A 21,059-nucleotide genomic window follows, 5' to 3' on the forward strand; every position below is an offset into this window, starting at 1 on the left:
AACAATGATCCTTGTCTCCAATCATTTGGTCATCCCTTTTATCCGCCTCCACTAACTCCATTTTATAGCAATTGAATTGAATAACAGTAATATATATATGCTAAATTAGGTTCCTATAATAAATTAGGTTTTTACATCTTCATATTATTACAAAATTTTTAATTAGGTTCCTATATTTAATTTTTTTAATCAGATTCTTATATTAATTTTAAATTTGTAATCAAATCTTTATGTTAATTTGTGATGAGAAATTTGTTAAACTTGATATAATATTTTATCATATACATACTTAGATGTGAATCCTAAATCTATACACTTATAGAGGTGCAAACCCTAAACCACAAACTATTACATAAATGATTAAGGAGGTACAAACAACATTACAAATAAATTATTTATTATTCATGTAAGATTCAAACCTATGACTTTAAGATTATTAACATAACACTTTAACCAACTAAACTAATAGACCAATTATATTATAAAATAATCAATGTCACTATATACAACACTAAAATTTTTAATATATATTTAATGCACCAAAATTAATTGTCATAAAATTTATTATGTAAATTTATATGTGCATTAAATATACATTAAAAATTTTAATATTATACATGGAGACATTAATTATTTTATAACATAATTGGTCTATTAGCTTAGTTAGTTAAATTATGTTAATAACCTAAAAGTCACATGTAGCATGATCTGTATATAAAAAAATTGTGATTAAGTGATAATGTATTTTTTTACATTACAGTGCATAAATTATTACTGTAAAAAATTATATAACTATGATAAAAGAACATGGTCGGTGAAAATGTCCAACACTCTTAATGCTTGTGGTTATATTTATTTTCTCTTTTTGTATGTATCAGTATTAATCGAATAGTTCGATCAATTGTCGATCTTAATCACCGTCATCAATTCTTAGTAGGCTGGCCTTTAACAGGCCTTATCTGAATCACACTCCTTACTCTAAAACCATAATTGAATTAACAGTGCAAAATTAACAATACTATTTCCTATGTTGAGTTTGATTATATGTAATAAATACATCTTAGAGTAATACCCGAAAGATTAACCTCATTAAAATACTGTATATTTTAGCAATGAACAAATAGCATCACTAATTTTTATACTAACTTTTCACTTGATTATGTGCAATGAAGTACACTTTTCCATGTTACCCGAATAACTAATCTCACGATAATACCCAAAGGGGTACCACGGGCAAAAACACTTTTCATTGTTCTCAATCACCTTAATGTAAGCCAAGGCCCCAGAGGTTTTGTTTTCCCCTTCTTTGCCGCGGAAAAGGTAAAGTCCTGGAAAGAAGGAACTTGTGTAAGTCAATTCCTTGAATTTGTTTGTTGAAAAACAAGAGTGGCATAAATTAGCTCATTCCATGCATCAGGGACCCCAGGAAGACACCAATGGCTGCAATCCTGCTTCCTTGTAGAGACTTTCCTTCCACCCATTGTATTCTTGCCAAAGACAGATGGGTGCCCATCCTTGCGGAAATTGGTCAGCTTTGTGACATTTAATAACTTTACGGGAACCTTCATTCCCCGGATCACTTCCTCTACTACCTTCATTTTCAAAGGATAGTCATTCAGGATAGAGCCATTAAAAGCTGGTTCAGTTTCACCGTAGCATGACCCACCTGAGTCCCAGTCCCCACCTCTGTCAAACATTCATCAGCAATGTTATATGGTTGAAAGAACAATTAGTGGTGGTGTACAATTGGTTTCTTCTATTTTTCTTTTCTCCATTATGATGCTGAAACAATAGGTCTAGATTTCTTTAATAGAAAGATGATTCCTCAGAACAAACAAACTGGAAAGGGAAGGGGACAGGGATTTTATGTCAAAGGAAATATATATGGAAAAGAAAAACATCAATACCTGAAATGGGCATTAGAATATCCACGATAGTAGACAATCTGTTTTCGTGGATTGATATTATCATCGATCCATTTTCCCCAGGTCTTTATAGCCTTTCTGTATGCCTCAACTGCATCAAATTTTGGATATAGATAATCACCTTCTTTATAGTAGTTTATCCTGCACAAATCAGACTCTATCACTTTTTTCTGCTAGATTTTTTATATAAAAAAAATTGATTATTGTTCTTTCTTTCTTTCTTTTGATAGATGACTTGTTAATTTCAAGGAATGAAAGACAAACTGATGGGAAAACTAAGTGGGATAAACCTTACAAAGTGTATTATGGTAGGCCCAAGACTAAAGGGGCTTAGGGGCCTAATTGGTAATGTTAGTAAGGGGCAATTATGGGTATCTGTTGGTGGAAGTTAGTTAGAAGAGAGAGGGTACCAATTAAGGGTAATACTGTTATATTGTAGGGGGGGAATGGATTGAGGGATTATGCTGGAATTTATATGAGAATTGGAGTCCAGAGATATTCTCTGACTTGGGGAAGCTTGCTCTCATATCTTTTTGTGCTGTTCTTTCTCTTTGCTGTCTGTTTTCCTTATTTGCAGGGCACCACCCTTTGATACAACACGTATCAACTGGTGCTTTCATTGAGAGTTGCTGCATCTAGTGTATGTAAACCAGAATGACATCCCAACCCCTCGATAACGCAGAGTCCCAACTCTCCGCCATTGAGACCCTTCTTCAATCCCACGACTCCTCCATGCACGAACACTCAACCCAGTTGAGTTTCCTGCTGATGAATGTTACGGAGCTTTTGAAGTTCATCGCCTCCTTGTGCACTGAGGTGCACGAGTCCATACCGCGGTCCTCCGGCTCTACTTCCTCGAATGACGCCCCACACTCTACCGAATCTCCTAGCTCCGATGACCCACGCTTGCTGACAAAACGTGTCAAGATTCCTCCCTTCACGGGTGAGGACCCCATTGGATGGATAGCCAAGGCTGAAATTTACTTTGCAGTTTAGAGTACCCCTCCGGAAATGCAGATTCAGTTGGCCTAGATCTGTATGGAAGGCATGACCTAGCACTGGTTCAAGATATTGATGAATTCTGATCCACACTTGTCCTGGAATCCTTCAAACGAGCCCTGATGGATCATTATGGAGAGCATCAACTCGGAAACCCCTTCTCACAACTCAAGCTCCTCCATCAAACTAGATCGATTGACGACTACATAGAGGCTTTCAAGGTCCTTATGGCACAGGTACCCCCTCTCTCTGAGGAACAATACATGGGATTTTTCTCAAGTGGTTTGCGCGAAGACATTAGAATGGAGGTTTTAACCTTCGAACCACCTAATCGCCACTGTCTGATCTTTGTGGCACGTCTGATCGAGCGCAAGTTAGATCGTACTCCCTTTGTCTATGGTGCACGCAAATTGCAACCCAATCGTCGACCATTTCCTTCTGGTGCTCAAATCAGAACCCCATTCCTTAGAGAGGTCTCGTTCATAACCCAATAGGCATGTGCATTCGGCCCTGTCTGTAGGTAGTACTAGTGGTCCTCTTGACAAGGGTCCCTAATCTGTCTCCACCCATTCGGGTCCATCATTTTCTCGTGGGGGAACCTGCAACTTATCTTACCCGGAACTCATGGAGACACAATAAGGGCCCGTGTTTTAGGTGTAGAGATAATTGGAGCCAAACTCACATTTGTCCAAATAGACACCTCTGTCTTCTGATTTGGGAGGGAGAAGACCTGACGAAAGACCCACCAACGTCGTCGGAAGATTCGCCTGAGCCCGATCCTCAAGAATTGGTTTGCCAAGCTCTTGATCTTCACGCGTTGGATCCTTGAAAAGTAGATCGTGCCAAGACAATTAAGCTCAAAGGGGAGTTGCTGGGTTTCCCAATTCTCCTCCTCATGGATAGTGGTGCCAGCCACAACTTCATAGCGCGAGAAGTGGTCACCTCTTTGAACCTGGAGGTAATAATTACTAAGGATTTTAGTGTTGGACTTAGGAATGGCAGCAAATGTTCCTCCAATGGGGTTTGTCGCAATTTGCATGTCAAATTGGGACCCTATACCATTGTGCTCAATGCTTTCGTTTGGGAATTAGGAGGTATGGATCTCATTCTGGGAGTCGAGTGGGGGGCTACACATGGGCGCACCACGTTGGATTAGCGCAAGAAAACTGTTAGTTTTGAGGATGCAGGGAAATTGATCACATTAAAGGGGTATTCTATCAAGGATGCTCATCATTCTCCTGCCTTGCAAGGAGTGCTTTAGGGGGTAGCTTTGGAGGGCACTACCCTTTTCCATTTGGAGCATCCTCCCCTTCTTATCAATGAACCAACTAACTTGCAACAGGTTTTGGGCCACTATGATGTTGTTTTCCAGCTCTGTCAAGGGCTACCAAGAAAAGCTCATGACCATGTCATTACTTTGCTGCCTAGAACCAAACCGGTTAGCGTGTGCCTTACCGCTATGCCTGCCACCACAAGGATGAGATAGAACCCCAAGTTGCTGAGCTTCTGTCCGAGGGTGTTATCCGTCACTTAGTCAGCCCCTTCTCCAACCCAGTTATGCTTGTTAAAAAAAAAATGAATCATGGCGTATGTGCGTAGATTATTAAGCATTGAATAAGGTCACCGTGCTGGATAAATATCCCATTCCCACCATCAGTGAACTGCTGGATGAATTACACAATTCACAGGTTTTCTCCAAGATTGACCTTAAGTCGAGCTTCCATCAAATCCGCATGCAAGATGACGCTATTCCCAAAACCGGCGTTCAGAACACATGAGGGGCACTATGAATATTTAGTCATGCCCGTTGGTCTTGTCAACGCTCCGGCAACTTTCCAATCCACGATGAATTCAGTTTTCCAGCCACTTTTGCGAAAATGTGTCTTAGTGTTCTTTGACTACATTCTTGTCTATAACTCTGATTGGCCAACTCATCTTTCTCACCTTGCTGAGCTCTTATCCCTTAATCAATTGGTAGCTAATCACAAAAAGTGTTCGTTTGGCTTGCCTTCTGTAGATTATCTTGGGCATGTAATTTCTACCGAAGGGGTTGAAATGGATCCTTCGGAGATAAGTGCTCTGTTGGATTGGCTAGCTCCTCTCACAGTCAACGATGTTTGTGGTTTCCTTGGACTCATAGGTTATTACCACTGTTTTATCAAAGACTATGGCACCATAGCACGCCCTCTCACATTGCTTACCAAAAAAGATGGTTTCTCTTGGGGACAAGAACAGCAATTCGCTTTTGACTTCCTCAAACAACACTTAGCATTGTTCCCTGTTTTGGCACTCAGATTTTACAAAAGCCTTTTTCATTGAATGTGATGCATCATGGAGAGGCATTGGGGCAGTGCTGATGCAGGAATGCCATCCAATTGCCTATTTCAGCAAGGCATTGTTGGACAGAGCTTTGGCCAAATCTGTTTATGAGAAGGAGATAATTGCCCTAGCTCTTGCGGTCCAACATTGGAGACATTATTTGCTGGGTTGCCCATTTAAGGTTTACACAGATCACCGTAGCTTGAAACACCTTCAACAGCGGATCACCACCACAGACCAACAATGTTGGTTAGCCAAACTGATGGGGTACCAATTTGAAGTGATCTATAAACCAGGACCAGAAAATAAATCTATAAACCAGGACCAGAAAATAATGCAGCCGATGAATTGTCCCGACAGCATGTTGTGCCTGAATTAAACACTGTTTCAATTAGTCCTTTATTGGGTCGATTTCATAAAAGTTCGTGAGGAAATTCAAAAAGAACCAGAATTGGTTAAAGTGCTAGCTGCCTTGCAAGCTGATTCTACTTTTGTTCCTCATTTTTCCCTTCGAGATGGGTTGCTTTTCTTTAAGGGGTGCCTAGTTCTGTCCAAGGAATCTACCTTCATACCCATGCTATTGGCTGAGTTTCATGACACAGCTTCAGGGGGCCATTCTGGGTTCACTAAGACTTACAAGAGGCTAGCCTCCTCCTTTTCTTGGAAAGGCATGAAGGGTCGTATTCTGGAGTATATCTGCCATTGTGACATTTGTCGGCGCCATAAATACCAGGCCATGTCCCCTGCTGGGCTGTTACAGCCAATTCCTATTCCAGAGGTTGCTTGGGATGACATTTCATTGGATTTCATCACCGGGCTTACCCTCAAACTAATGGGCAGAAGGAGGTTGTTAATCGCTGCTTGGAAACATTTCTTTGGTGCTTTGTTTCAGAACAACCCACCAAATGGTATTCATGGTTGTCATGGGCCGAATTCTGGTATAGCACATCTTCGCACTCTGCCACGGGAAAATCTCCATTTTAGGTGGTGTATGGGCGCCCACCCCCGTCTGTGCCGCGTTTCCTTCCTGGCGAAACTCAAGTGGATTCTGTTGCTTCCATCTTGGTGGATCGAGATGAAGCTCTTCGTCAATTAAAGTTCCACTTGCAGTGAGCACAACAAACTACGAAGAAGTCAGCAGATGCTCATCGCCAAAATGTTACTTATGTTGAAGGTGACTGGGTGTATGTCTAGCTTAGTCCTCATAGGCAACAATCCATGGCTCACCGCATCTGTCCTAAATTGTCGTCTTGCTATTTTGGACCTTCCCAATTCCTTTCTCGTGTGGGAGAAGTGGCCTACAAGCTTAAATTGCCAGATACAAGCCGTATTCACCCAGTCTTTCATGTCTCCCAGCTCAAACGTTCTTTGAAGGATGGGTCCACAGTCAATTCCCTTCCTTTGGGACTGGAAATGACTGATTCTGATTTTCCTGTACCAGAAGCCGTGCTAGCTACTCGCGAGAATAAGCGCCAGGGTGTTCCAATACTTGAGTGGCTCATTCTATGGAAATCACAGCCATTAGAAGAGGCCACTTGGGAATCTGCTGTTTCAATTCAGGAGAAATTTCCTTCTTTCTTCCTTGAGGACAAGGCAGCTTCTAACAAGGGTGGTATTGATGGGAAAACTAAGTGGGATAAACCTTACAAAGTGTATTATGGTAGGCCCAAGACTAAAGGGGCTTAGGGGCCTAATTGGTAATGTTAGTAAGGGGCAATTATGGGTATCTGTTAGTGGAAGTTAGTTAGAGGAGAGAGGGTATCAATTAAGGGGAATACTGTTATATTGTAGGGGGGAATGGATTGAGGGATTATGCTGGAATTTATATGAGAATTGGAGTCCAGAGATATTCTGACTTGGGGGAGCTTGCTCTCATATCTTTCTGTGCTGTTCTTTCTCTTTGCTGTCTGTTTTTCTTATTTGCAGGGCACCACCCTTTGATACAACATGTATCGCCAACCAACTCGTAGCAGTGAATAAAAACCAATTTAAGAAAAAGGGAAAACAAAAAAGGGGCAAAATAAGTTAGAAAAAAGTGTACAACTTTTCTTACTTCATAACTTTTGATAGTATAGTATATATATCAAATTCCTTGTTGCCAGGATAAGTTTAAAATAATAGGTCAGCATTCTTGTGCAGCAATGCTAGCACGAATCCTTTAATTACTTAACCAATCTAGAGTTCAATAAACATGGGGGAAGCAAAGAATTGCATACAATTTCAATGCATAAATCAATCAAAATACAAAATTAAAATAATTGCATCCTAACCCTCGAGCAGTTTTTCCATGAGTCCACCAGTGTCCAGTATTGAAGACAAGAATATCAGCCTTCTTCCAACGACCAGATGTCTTGTCAATCCGATCTATTGACAATGTAGGATTTGATCTCCCTTGTCCATTAAGACGAACTCCTTCCCTCACAAGGAAATGAGATCTCACAAATAGCACTGTGCAATTATAGTCCTGCCCAAGTATTCCAAAATCTTAGCACAACAAACTGCAGTCTGTCCATCCACATTTTCTTGAAGCAGGAAAATATTGCAGTCCAGCTGCCTGATCTTTTTGTACTTCATAGGAAGTTATTAAGTTTTAACTTCTAAATATAGTTGAATTAATTTTTTGGGAGAGGAAAAGAAACTACAGCATCAACAGGATTTATACTTGCCAAAAAATTTATTCAAGTCAACCAGACCTTGAAGAGACAAATTAACAAGAAATTGAATAGATGGAGAAAACATTCTAAGAGCAAACAATAATATAAAAACAGGTCATGTTATTACCTCAAATTTAAAAACAAAGTAGCCTCTTCCTTTTGTTATTTTGTGTCCGTGTACCTCATACATTCTGCTCTTATTGTGCAGGCCTTCACGTAGTAGGCACAGGATGGACTCAAATTGGTTCCGGTTCATCGAATCTCCAACCAGCATTAGTCTTTTACCTTTCAGTCTCACCAAGAAGTCTGTGGCATTAAACCTTCAAGCAACATTGGAAAGAAATGAATGAAGCATATATGAATAGCTAATTTTTCAGTAAACTACTAAAAGATGAAAAGCAAAGAATAGCTGTTTGATAAACACTTTAGTGATTATTTGTAAAACTGATACATCTCGCAAGAGTGTAGGAGGTGCCTTTAGTCAACAGAAAATCAAAAGTTGAAATTAGATGAGATAAATTTGAATTATAAAGCCTTTTGTCAACAAAAAAATCAAAAGTTTGACATCTGATGAGAAAAAAGCCAAACCATGGTCTGAAGGGTCACCCAATAACAACTGCAGGTTGCTAGTGTTCAACTATATCACAAAGAGAATATGTATAGAAGCTAAAAGTAATCATTTCCTGCTTCATTATGCCATGCAAAACAGGATTCAGCGTTTCCATTTGTCAACCAAACAAAAAGCACAACTGTTTGAATGACTATCAGATAATATTTTTTAAAGTGAAATGTGGAAATAATTAACAACAGAGCATACCATTCTCAGCAATGCTTCAAAGGAATTTGAGATACTATAAGTATGCATAATGATTTACAGGTCCACTAATAAGGTAACAACTCAAGATATATATTGAACTGGTATAAATGAGATGATCAAAAGTTATAAACTGGGAAAGGATAAAAAAGAAAATTGATTGCAAGTCAAAAAATCATAATGCAATGGTTAATCACATTCTAAGATTATGAAAAGAATAGGATATGTTTCTTTATATTTCAAGTTGAGTTTCCAGATGTCACCAACTGAAAAAATGTAGCCTTTTCAGAAATGTTCCCAAAATAATGGATCCCACCCATTACTTGAAATATTGCCACCAGAAACCATGTTGTTAGAGGAACCAAACTAATTTAGTAAACATTATTTTCAAATTTTACGGTTATGGGTACCATTTCTAGAGCCCTTCAATCTGAATTAGCTTAAAAACAAAAATCACAGTTCTGAAAATTCATTTTCCTCCAATCACCTAGGAATCTGCAGCCTAGCCTGATATGCAAAAGTTGTTGACCATAAGCTGGTCCCCATGGGGAACATCCATATCAAGTTTATGTGGAGAGAAGCAAATTTACTCAAACTCTGTCTACACTTTCCTAAAATATGCAGTCCTCATACTAATATGCTGTCCTCATACTTCAATACATTAACACAATCATTCTGGAACTAACCTCTACTGATTATCATCCTCATTAGAGGAAGAAGCAGCATCAAGTGCAACAAGCAACTGCAAATATTGACACGTCAAAGGAAGCGGCTATATATCCACTCACATTAAGATTTCACATGACAAGAAATTTTTTTGTGTCTCTTTCCATAAATATTCACAATTTTTTATAAAACTCCACTTATTTAATAGCACACAACTTAACTACAGTTCCTTCGGTGTTAATTGTACGGTTGTCCAATTGGAAATCAAGGCAAGTTACATAATCCTTCAATGAAAACTTTTATCATGCGAATTAACAAGGAGAAACTTCAATTCTAGTTGAAGAATAAGACAACAACACCTAAAAAACTATGTCTAAGTTTTTATTGTCCTATTTAATACTCCTTTAATGTTATGGGAGGCAACAAGGTTATTTGGAACTAATTCCTTCTTTTTTTGTCATCAAGACAACAACAACAACAACGCCTTATCCCACTAGGTGGGGTCGGCTACATGGATCAACTTCCGCCATAATGTTTTATCAAGTACCATACTTCTATCCAAACCATTGAGTTCGAGATCCTTTTTGATAACCTCTCTTATAGTCTTTTTGGGTCTTCCTCTGCCTCGAATTGTTTGTCTTCTCTCCATCTGGTCTACTCTCCTCACTACAGAGTCTACCGGTCTTCTCTCTACATGCCCAAACCACCTAAGTCTATTTTCCACCATCTTCTCTACAATCGGCGCTACTCCAACCCTCTCTCTAATAGCTTCGTTTCTAATTTTATCCTGTCGAGTCTTACCACACATCCACCGCAACATCCTCATCTCCGCTACACCTACTTTATTCTCATGTTGGCTCTTGACCGCCCAGCATTCTGTTCCGTACAAAATCGCCGGTCTTACCGCAGTCCGATAAAACTTTCCCTTTAGCTTGATCGGTACCTTTGCATCACATAACACCCCCGATGCTTTTCTCCATTTCATCCATCCCGCTTGAATGCGATGATTCACATCCCCTTCAATTTCCCCATCATCCTGTATTACAGACCTAAGATATTTAAACCGTGTGACTTGAGGGATAATATGGTCTCCTATTTTCACCTCTGAGTTAGAAACCCTCCTTCTTTTGTTGAACTTACATTCCATATACTCCGATTTGCTTCTGCTTAGGCGAAAGCCATGTGTTTCTAGAGCTCGTCTCCAAGTTTCCAACCTCTCATTCAACTCCTCCCTCGACTCTCCAAGGAGGACTATGTCATCTGCAAAAAGCATGCATCTCGGCGCTATCTCTTGGATTTGTTCCGTGAGGACATCCAGAATTAAGGTAAAAAGGTAGGGGCTAAGGGTTGACCCTTGATGTAAACCAATTGTGATGGGAAAATCGTCTGACTCTCCACCCTGTGTCCTAACACTAGTCGATACCCTATCATACATATCTTGGATAGCTCGAATATATGCAACCCTAACCCCTTTCTTCTCTAGAGCTTTCCACAAAATCTCTCTAGGCACTCTATCATACGCTTTCTCCAAGTCAATAAAAATCAAGTGCAAGTCTTGTTGGGCCATGCGATATTGCTCCATCACCCGCCGTAATAAATAAATCGCTTCCATGGTTGACCTTCCCGGCATGAAACCAAATTGATTCTCAGTAACTTGAGTCTCCTTTCTTAATCTCCGTTCGATCACTCTTTCCCATAATTTCATGGTATGACTCATGAGCTTGATTCCCCTATAATTTGCACAATTTTGTATATCCCCTTTGTTCTTATAGATTGGCACTAACGTGCTTCTCCTCCATTCCTCCGGCATGCGTTTTGACCTCATAATTTCGTTAAAGAGTTCGGTGAGCCACTCAAGACCTCTATCTCCAAGAGTTTTCCACACTTCAATAGGTATGTTGTCTGGCCCCACCGCCTTACCATTACTCATTCTTTTCAACGCTTCCTTTACTTCCTGTTTCTGAATCCGACGATAGTACTTATAGTTCCGGTCCTCTTCTCTTGTGTCTAGACTGCTAGAGTCATATCCATATCCATCATTAAATAAGTTGTGGAAATACGCCTTCCACCTTTCCTTGATATCTTTTTCATGCACTAAGACTTTGCCTTCTTCATCCTTAACACACTTTACTTGATCCAAATCTCTAGTCTTCCTCTCTCTACCCTTAGCAAGCCTATATATAGATCTTTCTCCGTCCCTGGTTCCTAGAGCTTGGTATAGTCCATCAAAAGCTTGGGCTCTTGCCTCACTCACCGCCTTTTTGGTTTCATTTCTAGCTATCTTATACTTATCCCAAGTTTCAGAATTTCTACACCTAGACCACTCCTTGAAACACTCCTTTTTTACTCTAACTTTGCTCTGAACATTTTCATTCCACCACCACGATTCTTTACCCCTAGGTCCAAAACCTCTAGATTCACCCAACGTCTCTTTAGCCACTTTAATAATCTCTTGGAACATCTTGTTCCACATATCATTTGCACTTCCTTGTGATTGTCCACACCAACCCTCCCATATCTTTTGTTGGAAGATTCCTTGTTTCTCACCCTTGCTACCATAGGACTTCTTCTCTTTGCCCTATCTCTAATTCTTACATCCATAACCAACACTCTATGTTGGGTAGTCAAGCTCTCTCCCGGGATAACTTTACAGTTCAAGCAATACTTCCTATCAGACTTCCTGATAAGGAAGAAATCTATCTGAGAACATGTCCCTCCACTTTTGTAAGTGATAAGATGTTCCTCTCTTTTCTTAAACCATGTATTGGCTATAGAAAGATCCAAAGCCTCCGAAAACTCCAAGATGGATTTACCCTCCCCATTCATCTCCCCTAGGCCAAAACCCCCATGCACCCCCTCAAAACCTCTAGCCACGCTACCTACATGTCCATTGAGATCCCCTCCTAGGAAAACTTTCTCTCCTTGGGGTATATCCTGCAGTACCCCTTCTAGATCCTCCCAAAATTTTACCTTAACGTGTTCTGCTAACCCAACCTGAGGTGCGTACCCACTAATAACATTAAAGGTGTCCTGTCCCACTACCAATTTTAAGACTATGATACGATCTCCTACCCTTCTTACATCCACGACATCCTTCTTCCACTCCTTGTCCACAATAATCCCTACCCCATTTCTTGATCTGATTTTTCCCGTATACCACAACTTAAATCCCGAGTTGTCTAATTCTTTCGCTTTTTCACCTGTCCACTTAGTTTCTTGTAGGCACATAAAATTGATCTTCCTCCTCACCATAACATCCACTATTTCCATAGATTTTCCAGTAAGTGTGCCTATATTCCATGTACCAAAGCGAATCCTCCTGTCATGAACTAGCTTCTTTACCCACACCCGTTCACGAAAATGTGGGAACCCTTGCTTACTTTTCACTACATCCGGGCGGCGATGCAGCGGCCCTTGCTCTTTTGACACTGTACTCGAGCCATACAGCGCGTTGCTTCCGGGCAACGACCTAGCATTCACATTATTACGTAATTGATCCATGTCATAGAGATTCGACAAAGTTTAACGTTGGCTGTCGAAAGCCTAACACAACCCTCTCCTTTTATCTGGGCTTGGGACCGGCTAAGAATAGCAAAGCTACCCTAGGCAGGATTTTTTTGTCATCAAGACATTGGTGCAAAATATCCACCAACTTTGTTGATGACTAATCTTAGCCAGGGAATCTGACTAACCACCTTTAATGGGGTCTCCCCTCCCAACCATGTTTTTTCTATCCACAAGGCCCAAACCAAGACCTTGCTTAAAGAAGACCAAGCTTTGGACCACTCAGACCAACGATGGTCTTGTTGGTGAACTAATTCCTTTGAATGCAAGAGGATTCATTCTCCCATGAGTTGCTATGAACACTAAAGAAGAAAAGAGTAACCGAATATAAAAGCAGGGGTAATTAACACAAAGGAAATGAAGTAGTAGCAGCTAGTGTTAGCAATGTGGCCCTAAAATTAAACAGAAATAGTACTTGAATCGTGTTTAGCAATAAGAGTACATACATTGAAGCCCTTCGAAATGGAAATGCGAGTACCTGGGAAGATCACAGGCATCAGGTTTCCAGCGCCAATTGGAGTAGAGAGTGTCGGTTCTTCCGTTAACTTTGCAATCGTAAGCCTCGTCCACGTAAGGGCAAGAACCCGGTTGGTAAATCGGGTAACTTTCATCCTTCACCCACGTTCCCGTGAACAAATCGCACTCCTTCAAACTCAACGCTACGTCCTCGGCGATATTCTCCGTTACAGGCTGGGCATCAGATTCGGCGTCGGTGGCATTGTCCGCGACATCCTCAATGTCACCAACAGGCTCAGGTTGGGTTTCAGTGGTGGCGGAGGAGGAGTGTGGGGACGGAAAAGGAGGAGGAGGCGGAGAAAGAGGTTGGAGGGGCGGAGGCGGAGAAAGTGGCTGGAGGTGGATGTAGAGATCTGAGTGGATGGAGGGAGCGGGGTGAAGAGTTGTTCTGGTGGAGAAGAAGAAGAAGATGGAGATAAGGAACAATGCGAGGAAGAAGAGGGTGGCTACAGTGTAAGGCTTATTGTGGGAAACCATGTTCCTTCACTCTCAATAGGCCAATGCCATGCATCTCCTTCTTTCTTTCCTTCCATCCAATGCCTAAACATCCTTTAATTAGGATTTGTTTATGTAGTGAGCAACAGCACAACCCCATCATATATGAATTATAATTTCTTTTAGGACTAAATCACTATTTCCTAGATCTTTAATCTAATTTTTGTTTAGAGTAAATTACACAATTTTTTTCTTAAATTTATTTTTATTACACTTTATACTTTTTAATCTTTTAAATTCTATGGAAAATTCTTTAATTTTTTAACTTTCGTTACACTGATCCTCCTCACTCTTAGGCATAAACTATACACCAACCTTCCTTTCAGGTGTAAAAAAATGTTACACCGACTCCCCTCAAGGGACTTGTAAAAAAATGGAAGAATATTAAGTGTAATAGGAACAAACTTGGAGACCGTCTATTACTCTATGTAATAGATAGAAAAGAAAATGAAAAAAAGAAGATAGATTTTGTAGGTGGTTTAGTAACAACTAATGAGAGAGAGAAAAAAAAGTTAAAATTATTATTTTATTTTGTTTGATTATGAAAAAACTGAAAAAAAATGAAAATATAATTAAGTAAATATTTCTAATAAAAATTTATCAAATAGTGTATCATTAGTATAAATCATTGAATATAATAATCTTTTAACAAATGATTACATCTTTTTACCTATTACATGTTAAGTTTGAAATGTTTTAATTGCAAAATAGACCTTGAATGTTTACCAAAATCACCATTTTCATGAAGACATCAATTTCTTTTCCCCCATATAAGATTTTATTTAAGGATGTGTATTGATTTGGATCAATTCCATGAATCCGAGAATCTAAATTGAACAAATTAAATCAATTCAAATTTTTAGTTTAATATGATAAAAGTTAAATCAAATCAACCAAATCAATAGTTATGAATTTAGGTGTATGTTTGTGATTTACAAACCCAATAAATCCAAACTGAATTTTTCTATTATTAATTATTAGGCTTGGAGTTCTATGGTATATTAATGTGTTTTTTTTTGTTGTTGTTATTTGATTGGAGTAGGTTAATTACAACAAAATATGATGTGTGCACATTTAAATGTCAGGATTATGTGTGATTTTTTGTTTTGTAAAATCATGTATTTTTTTTCTCAAATATAATTTTGCACATTTGTCTAGTAAAGTGACTAATTGATTCAATTTGGACCAATTCATTACTGATTAAATTGGTTTGATTTGAATTGTAGAAAAGAAATTGAGAAGTACTAACCAATTCAAATAAATGAAAATTGAAAAATATTTAATGTCTTTTTACTACACTACAAAAACTCCCTATTTCTCTCCTATTATGGGGAGAACATCAATAATAGGACTTACATTGCTTTTTACCCATTTGTTCCTCTCGATTGGATATTAAACAGAAGGGAGATTAAAATCAACACTTTTCCGGTCTTTCCCCTCCTTTTTGTTTTGTCTCTAACAAACATACTATTAATCTCTAAAATAAAGAAAGTTAAAAAAATGTTTAGTTTATCTTTTATATAAATTTAATGATAGACATTCATTACTAGTAAGTTATTGATTTAAGTAAAATTGGATTTCATCTTTTCAAACTATCTTAAATTTGAGTGTTATAAATATAAAAATGTAATTGAAAAAAAATCTTATTAAAATTGATCAATAAAATTTTTAGAAATAAAGACTAATTCTAATAAAATTGATAAATATATGAATAACATGATTTAAAAAAAGACATTCATTACCTTTTTTTAAGAAAATGATAAAATGAAGAGACGCTGGTAATGCTACCCGACAAAGCGTCAATAAAATGATAAGGAGATATCACTTAGAGGATTATTGTGTAGATCCAATTTACAAATACTTATTAAAAAAAAAATATTTTTTTTGACATATATTTTTAAAAATTAATAAATGTTTTAGTTAAAATAAAATAAAAATACACCTTTTTAATTAGTATATAAATATTTTTGTATTTCTCCTCCCTCTCCTCTCCACTCATTAATTTGATTTCTAAGTTTCTTATTTGATCCTCTGTATTTGATTTATGATCTAAAGAAACTAAGTATGAATCCTGTAAATACCCGTAGACATGCCATGTACTTGTTTCTCTCTGTCTATTTTCCGTATAGATTTGCCTACGGAACGGTGGAAAGGGAGGGAACAGAGACTATCATGATATCAGCCTCACCCATTACGGGTCACATCGCTTATCCCTGACCTCTGCACCTTTTCCTTTTTCTGTATACCCTTTCAATGTGAGTGAGAAGATGGGGTGTGTGAAAGCATAAGCATTGGACATGATAGCAATATAGCTAACTAACCAACCTTGCTGTTTTAACAGAAATGGCCGGCTTTAATGAAGCACCAACTGTCGTTTCATTACTCCGGCGTTGCCATTAACCTATTCCCAGGTTGTCTCTGTTGCTGATAATATATTTATCCATGTAAAGTACTGTAACACAACACAGACCAAAAACCAAAACTTTTTTACAACTAGCAACCCAACATATCGATCACCTCCATCATTCGTTCAATCAAAACTCTCTCACCCGTTCGAGAGAAAGATCGAAGACGTGCTTCAAAAGCAAGCAATCTCATTGATCAATTCAATGCATGCTACAGTCAAAATTAAACCCACCACCCATTTAATTTCCCTGCAACTCCTTTTTTTATCAATGAGTGTCAGCTTTTCAAGTATGGCCCTCAAGTGAAGCGGCACGTGGTGAAGCTCCATCGAAGGAGAATTTCTCTAATCCCAAGTGGGTTTTTTTCTAGACTAGAGAGGTGTGTGTGAATGTGTTAGGCTAGGTTGCCATGCCACTGTCTAAGGAACAGAATGTTGTGCTTTTGGCACCATATTTTACCCATGGATCATTTATGTTCAAATTCCGTTTGGTTTGAATAACCTACATATTGTCAAGTAGAATTGAAGTCAATTAATGAGGTTTGGTGAAGTTTCTGACCACAGAGATGTGATGTATCAAATTCAAAGTCTTTTACTGCATATCCGAGGTACCATACTTAATATAATGTCCTATTCCTAGCCATAAACCCCCTCTTATTACACTCACCACACCCCACCTCTTTCCCTAATAATAATATCAACACCAACTCCTCCTTTTCTTCTTCTTCATTCATTCCCTCTCTTCCCTTCTCGCCTTCTCTCTTGGCTTTTCTAATCTGTGTTGTGCCTCTTTATCTCTTTTGCCCCCTCTTCTAAGTCAAACACTGGTGCTGTTTTTTAATTAGTAAGGTTGGTGAGATGAGAATAGCAGAGCTGATACTTGTGTTGTGCCTTTTGTTGTGGGCTTGTATTGCGTCCAACACTGTGGCAAGGAAGACCGTTCTTGTTAGCAATTTGTTTGGAGGAGCAAAGAACAAGAAAACGAGTAGTGTGCTACCTGATAGTGCCCACAAATGCAACCGCAAGAGACACGTGTCTTGCTATGATAACAACACCACATCATCAGAAGACAAAAGACTCGTTCCCACAGGTCCAAATCCATTGCACAACAGGTAGAAGTAGAAAGTAGAACCACCGCAGCTTTGCGCACAACACATCATGAATCGTCATCATCTCTCTTCCATTGAGTCATATTTCTAGCTAAGCTAATATATATTGCTATGTCTTAAATGTGATTTTTTGGAAGAAATGTGCACTTTTTCTTCCAAATTCACAGTTGAATTCCACCCTCCCCCTTTTGTTGTTTGGTTTCCTTTTCATTGTCTTGTAAATGAGTTATTATTGAAAGGTTTCTAATTTCTTTGGCTCTATCGTTGCTGATAGCTACCTTAAATTGTATTCTTATATGTGGCCATAGAAGCAGGCTCGCAGCATGTTAATGCTGCAACTTTTTCATGTTTGTGCTAGTTGTGTGTTTAAGCTAGCTCCCCCGAGTATGGACCAAATTAACCAAAAATGTTCATATTTTTTGTCTCTTTTCTTCGATGAGAGCGCAACAATCTTTTTTATTTATTTTCAATGTATGAAATGGTGCGAAGAAAGGAAACAGAATTATGAGAAAATGACATAGAACAAGAGGAGATGTTACGTAAGTTTTGGCTGGGGCGCTGACAATCCTGAAAAATGAAAATTTTAATTTTAATTTTTGAAAGTAAAAAAAAAAACAAATTTATTCATTTGTTGACTTTCGTTGGATATCGTTAATAAAAAAGCCTACACATTCATTTATTTGTTAACTTATCGTTAATAAAAGAGTTTATGTGATAGAGATAACGTCTTACACATTCAATGACAAAAATATTTATTTATCTAAAATATAATTTAATTTTTATCTTTTTTTTTAATTATTATAAATATAACATTATAATAAATACTTAAAAAAATAAGAAAACAAACATAAATTAGAACAAATATAATAATTAGTATAATTTATCTATTATTTTAAAATTTCTAATGTAATAATACATTATCCAAAATATGATTCTCATACAAAAATCCACAATCATTAAGTTAATTCTCATAAAAAAAATGAGATTCAGCTTGATTTTGTGATTACCTTATGTTATCACAATAAAATGATGAATTATGTTTACCAATCAATGTTATATTTATTATTATGTTTGTTTTAAATTATGCTCATTTTTTTATTTTTTTAAGTGCGTATTATAATGTTATGCTTGCAACGATTAAAAAATGAGAGAAAATAAAAATTAAATTATATTTTGGATAAATAATTATTTTTATCGATAAATGTGTAGAACATTAACGGATGAATGAATTCGTTGTATTTTTTTCACTTTTAAAAATTAAAATTTAAATTTTATCAGAGACAAATCTATCCACATTCTACACATTCAAGAAAAAAATAATTATTTCTCCAAAAAAAAAAAATAAGGGGCTTGCATGTGACCCATGATTTGACTTGGGTTGTTAATAAATAAACGGCATTCAATTAAAAGCTCAACCCAATCCGCGGACTAGTTCGTATAACTGGCGGTTCATATAGGTTACGTTTGAGAAAATTTAGGTTGTTCCAAATGCAGTTTTTTTACTACTTGATCTCATTAAACATAAATTTCAACTGTACGATAAATAAGTTGGTCTGAGCGTTAATGAGTAATTAAACATGCTAATACTGCATGCCTGTTAAATCTTATGAATCTAATTCTCCCTTGTATGATTTTAATCTTTCAATTCGTACCCGTGGGACTTTAACATGCATGCAAGATGCATCATTTTTTCCTCTCTTTTTTTCATTGAATAGTTTAATATATGCTTATTTTATTGATTAAAGAGATAAGGGCATTAAGTAATGAGTCAAAATGGATAAACGAGGATCCCTAATTTGACAGATCCGTTTAATTTGCAGGGAACCGGATCCGTTGAATAGTGATATGTCGTAGGGTGTGTAGCCAGGCCTACATTGAATGGGTGGATGGGGAGAATTGAATGTGGTGCTGGTGCCTGTGACACTGTGGGTTATTTTATCTGCCATGCAGTATTAATTGGAAGGGAAGCATTAACACACATCACACTTTTTACTTTTGTCTTTGTCTCCCTGTTTGTATCCCACCAAAAGCTACTTTTTGACATAAACCATGGTGCTTTTCCATTCTTGTTTACGGTCCCTTTCTGTCGTTGTATATCTCGAGGCTATGCACATAGAATTGTATTGTATGTATCACCTCATCCCTTTTGGCAATTCTAAAGAGTCAAAACACTATTATAAACAGAAGAGCAATGGGTATGGAGAAAGAATAATCAAAGAGGATATGAAAAAAAATTGCATGCCTTCTTCCTCTCTTTTTGTCTCTCTCACTCAGAATTTCTTGCCACACGGAGAACATTACATGCTTTGATAGTTGTCTTATGGAGGCTTTAGACGAGGGAGAAGATAGGACTAGGATTAGAAAGAAAGGTATGATGTGGAAAACTGGGAGAGAATGATTTGGTTATCTTTGTCTTTTGTGGCATTGATAAACATATTGTGTTCTGTGTGTGTGTGTGGTTTTTTAAATCAAATGCGCAGCGTGATATCGGAATGGGATTTTTTTTCTTAATATAATTAGAAGAAAAAAAATATGTATTTTGATCTATGAGATAAGCATACTATGTTCTGATTAATATGTTACTTGTACACAAAAAGTATTTAACTTCATTAAAAAATCATACACTTTATTGTGATTAATTATTTGTAGCATTTATTTATCATAAGATATCAGTTAATATATCATTTTTTTTCTTGACAGAAAGAATGTAGAGACTAGAGACGATTAGTTGTGCCCTTATTTATTGCTCTTTGAATTACAAACTGGCAGTGTTATGTTTTAAAAAAGAAAAATTCTATAACTGGATCTACCATCAATGTTGAACAGTATAGCTCCATTCACAAAGTACTCAACAGATGGGTTTTCTTCGAAGTAAAATAATAGTGACCGAGATTGAACTTGTGGATCCAAAGTTATGTTTATACAAAACACGTAGTTTCTAAATTTCCCAAATTAGTTGTAAAATAATAATGACCAAGGATGTGTTTGGAACACAAATATAAACAGGGGTTCATACTTTCCAAAGCATGAAATTGAGAAGCAAAAATTTATTTACTTTAAATTTGATATTACTATATATTAAACTAGAACAATCACATCCCAATTGATTCACTATTTGATGATAAATTCAAAGTTTAATGTTTATACAAAAATAAACACTCATTTAAAATTGACCATGTTTTTAGTAATTAGTACAAACAATTTATATTTTTATCTAATTATAAATTATTATTTATTGTAGAATGGTTGATTTTTATAATAATTATTTTAAAATATAAAAAATGATTTTTTTATTGACTAGTAGTGTAAAAGTTTTAATTTTTTTTTTTAATTTTGTCTTAATTTAATATTTTCACAAATTTTAGTTATAAACATTTTTTGACCCCTCTAACCTAGTCAGTGCATTTTAACTTTTAAGTAGTAAATTATGAAATTATAAACATTGATTAAAAAATTAATGGAGTTTGTTTTTATAGTATTATATTATATGTATATTTATTATCATAATCTTAATCGTTTTTTAATCTACATTTGTAACTGAATGTTATTCTTTAATCAAGACTATACGGGAGTCAAAACTCAAAACGTACACTT

The 21,059-nt window shown here is 37.0% G+C and overlaps 1 protein-coding gene across 2 annotated transcripts; it reads right to left on the bottom strand.

Annotated features, from left to right (window-relative positions):
• Positions 1–995: 995 nt before the first annotated feature.
• On the bottom strand, positions 996–14,011 carry LOC114382747 (protein trichome birefringence-like 5). 2 transcript variants are annotated; one of them, XM_028342341.1, is made up of 5 exons: positions 13,420–14,011; positions 8,025–8,217; positions 7,514–7,707; positions 1,908–2,066; positions 996–1,686 (listed from the first exon to the last, which is right to left on the bottom strand). In XM_028342341.1, the coding sequence occupies exons 1-5, from the start codon at positions 13,932–13,934 to the stop codon at positions 1,353–1,355; spliced, it is 1,395 nt and encodes a 464-aa protein (XP_028198142.1). In that variant the 5' UTR covers positions 13,935–14,011; the 3' UTR covers positions 996–1,352. The 2 variants fall into 2 exon arrangements, with proteins under 2 accessions (XP_028198142.1, XP_028198143.1); XM_028342342.1 differs by having other exon boundaries at positions 1,679–1,782.
• Between the last annotated feature and the right edge of the window lie 7,048 nt (positions 14,012–21,059).

This window comes from Glycine soja, chromosome 13, assembly GCF_004193775.1.
Source record: "Glycine soja cultivar W05 chromosome 13, ASM419377v2, whole genome shotgun sequence".
Lineage (NCBI taxonomy): Eukaryota > Viridiplantae > Streptophyta > Magnoliopsida > Fabales > Fabaceae > Glycine > Glycine soja.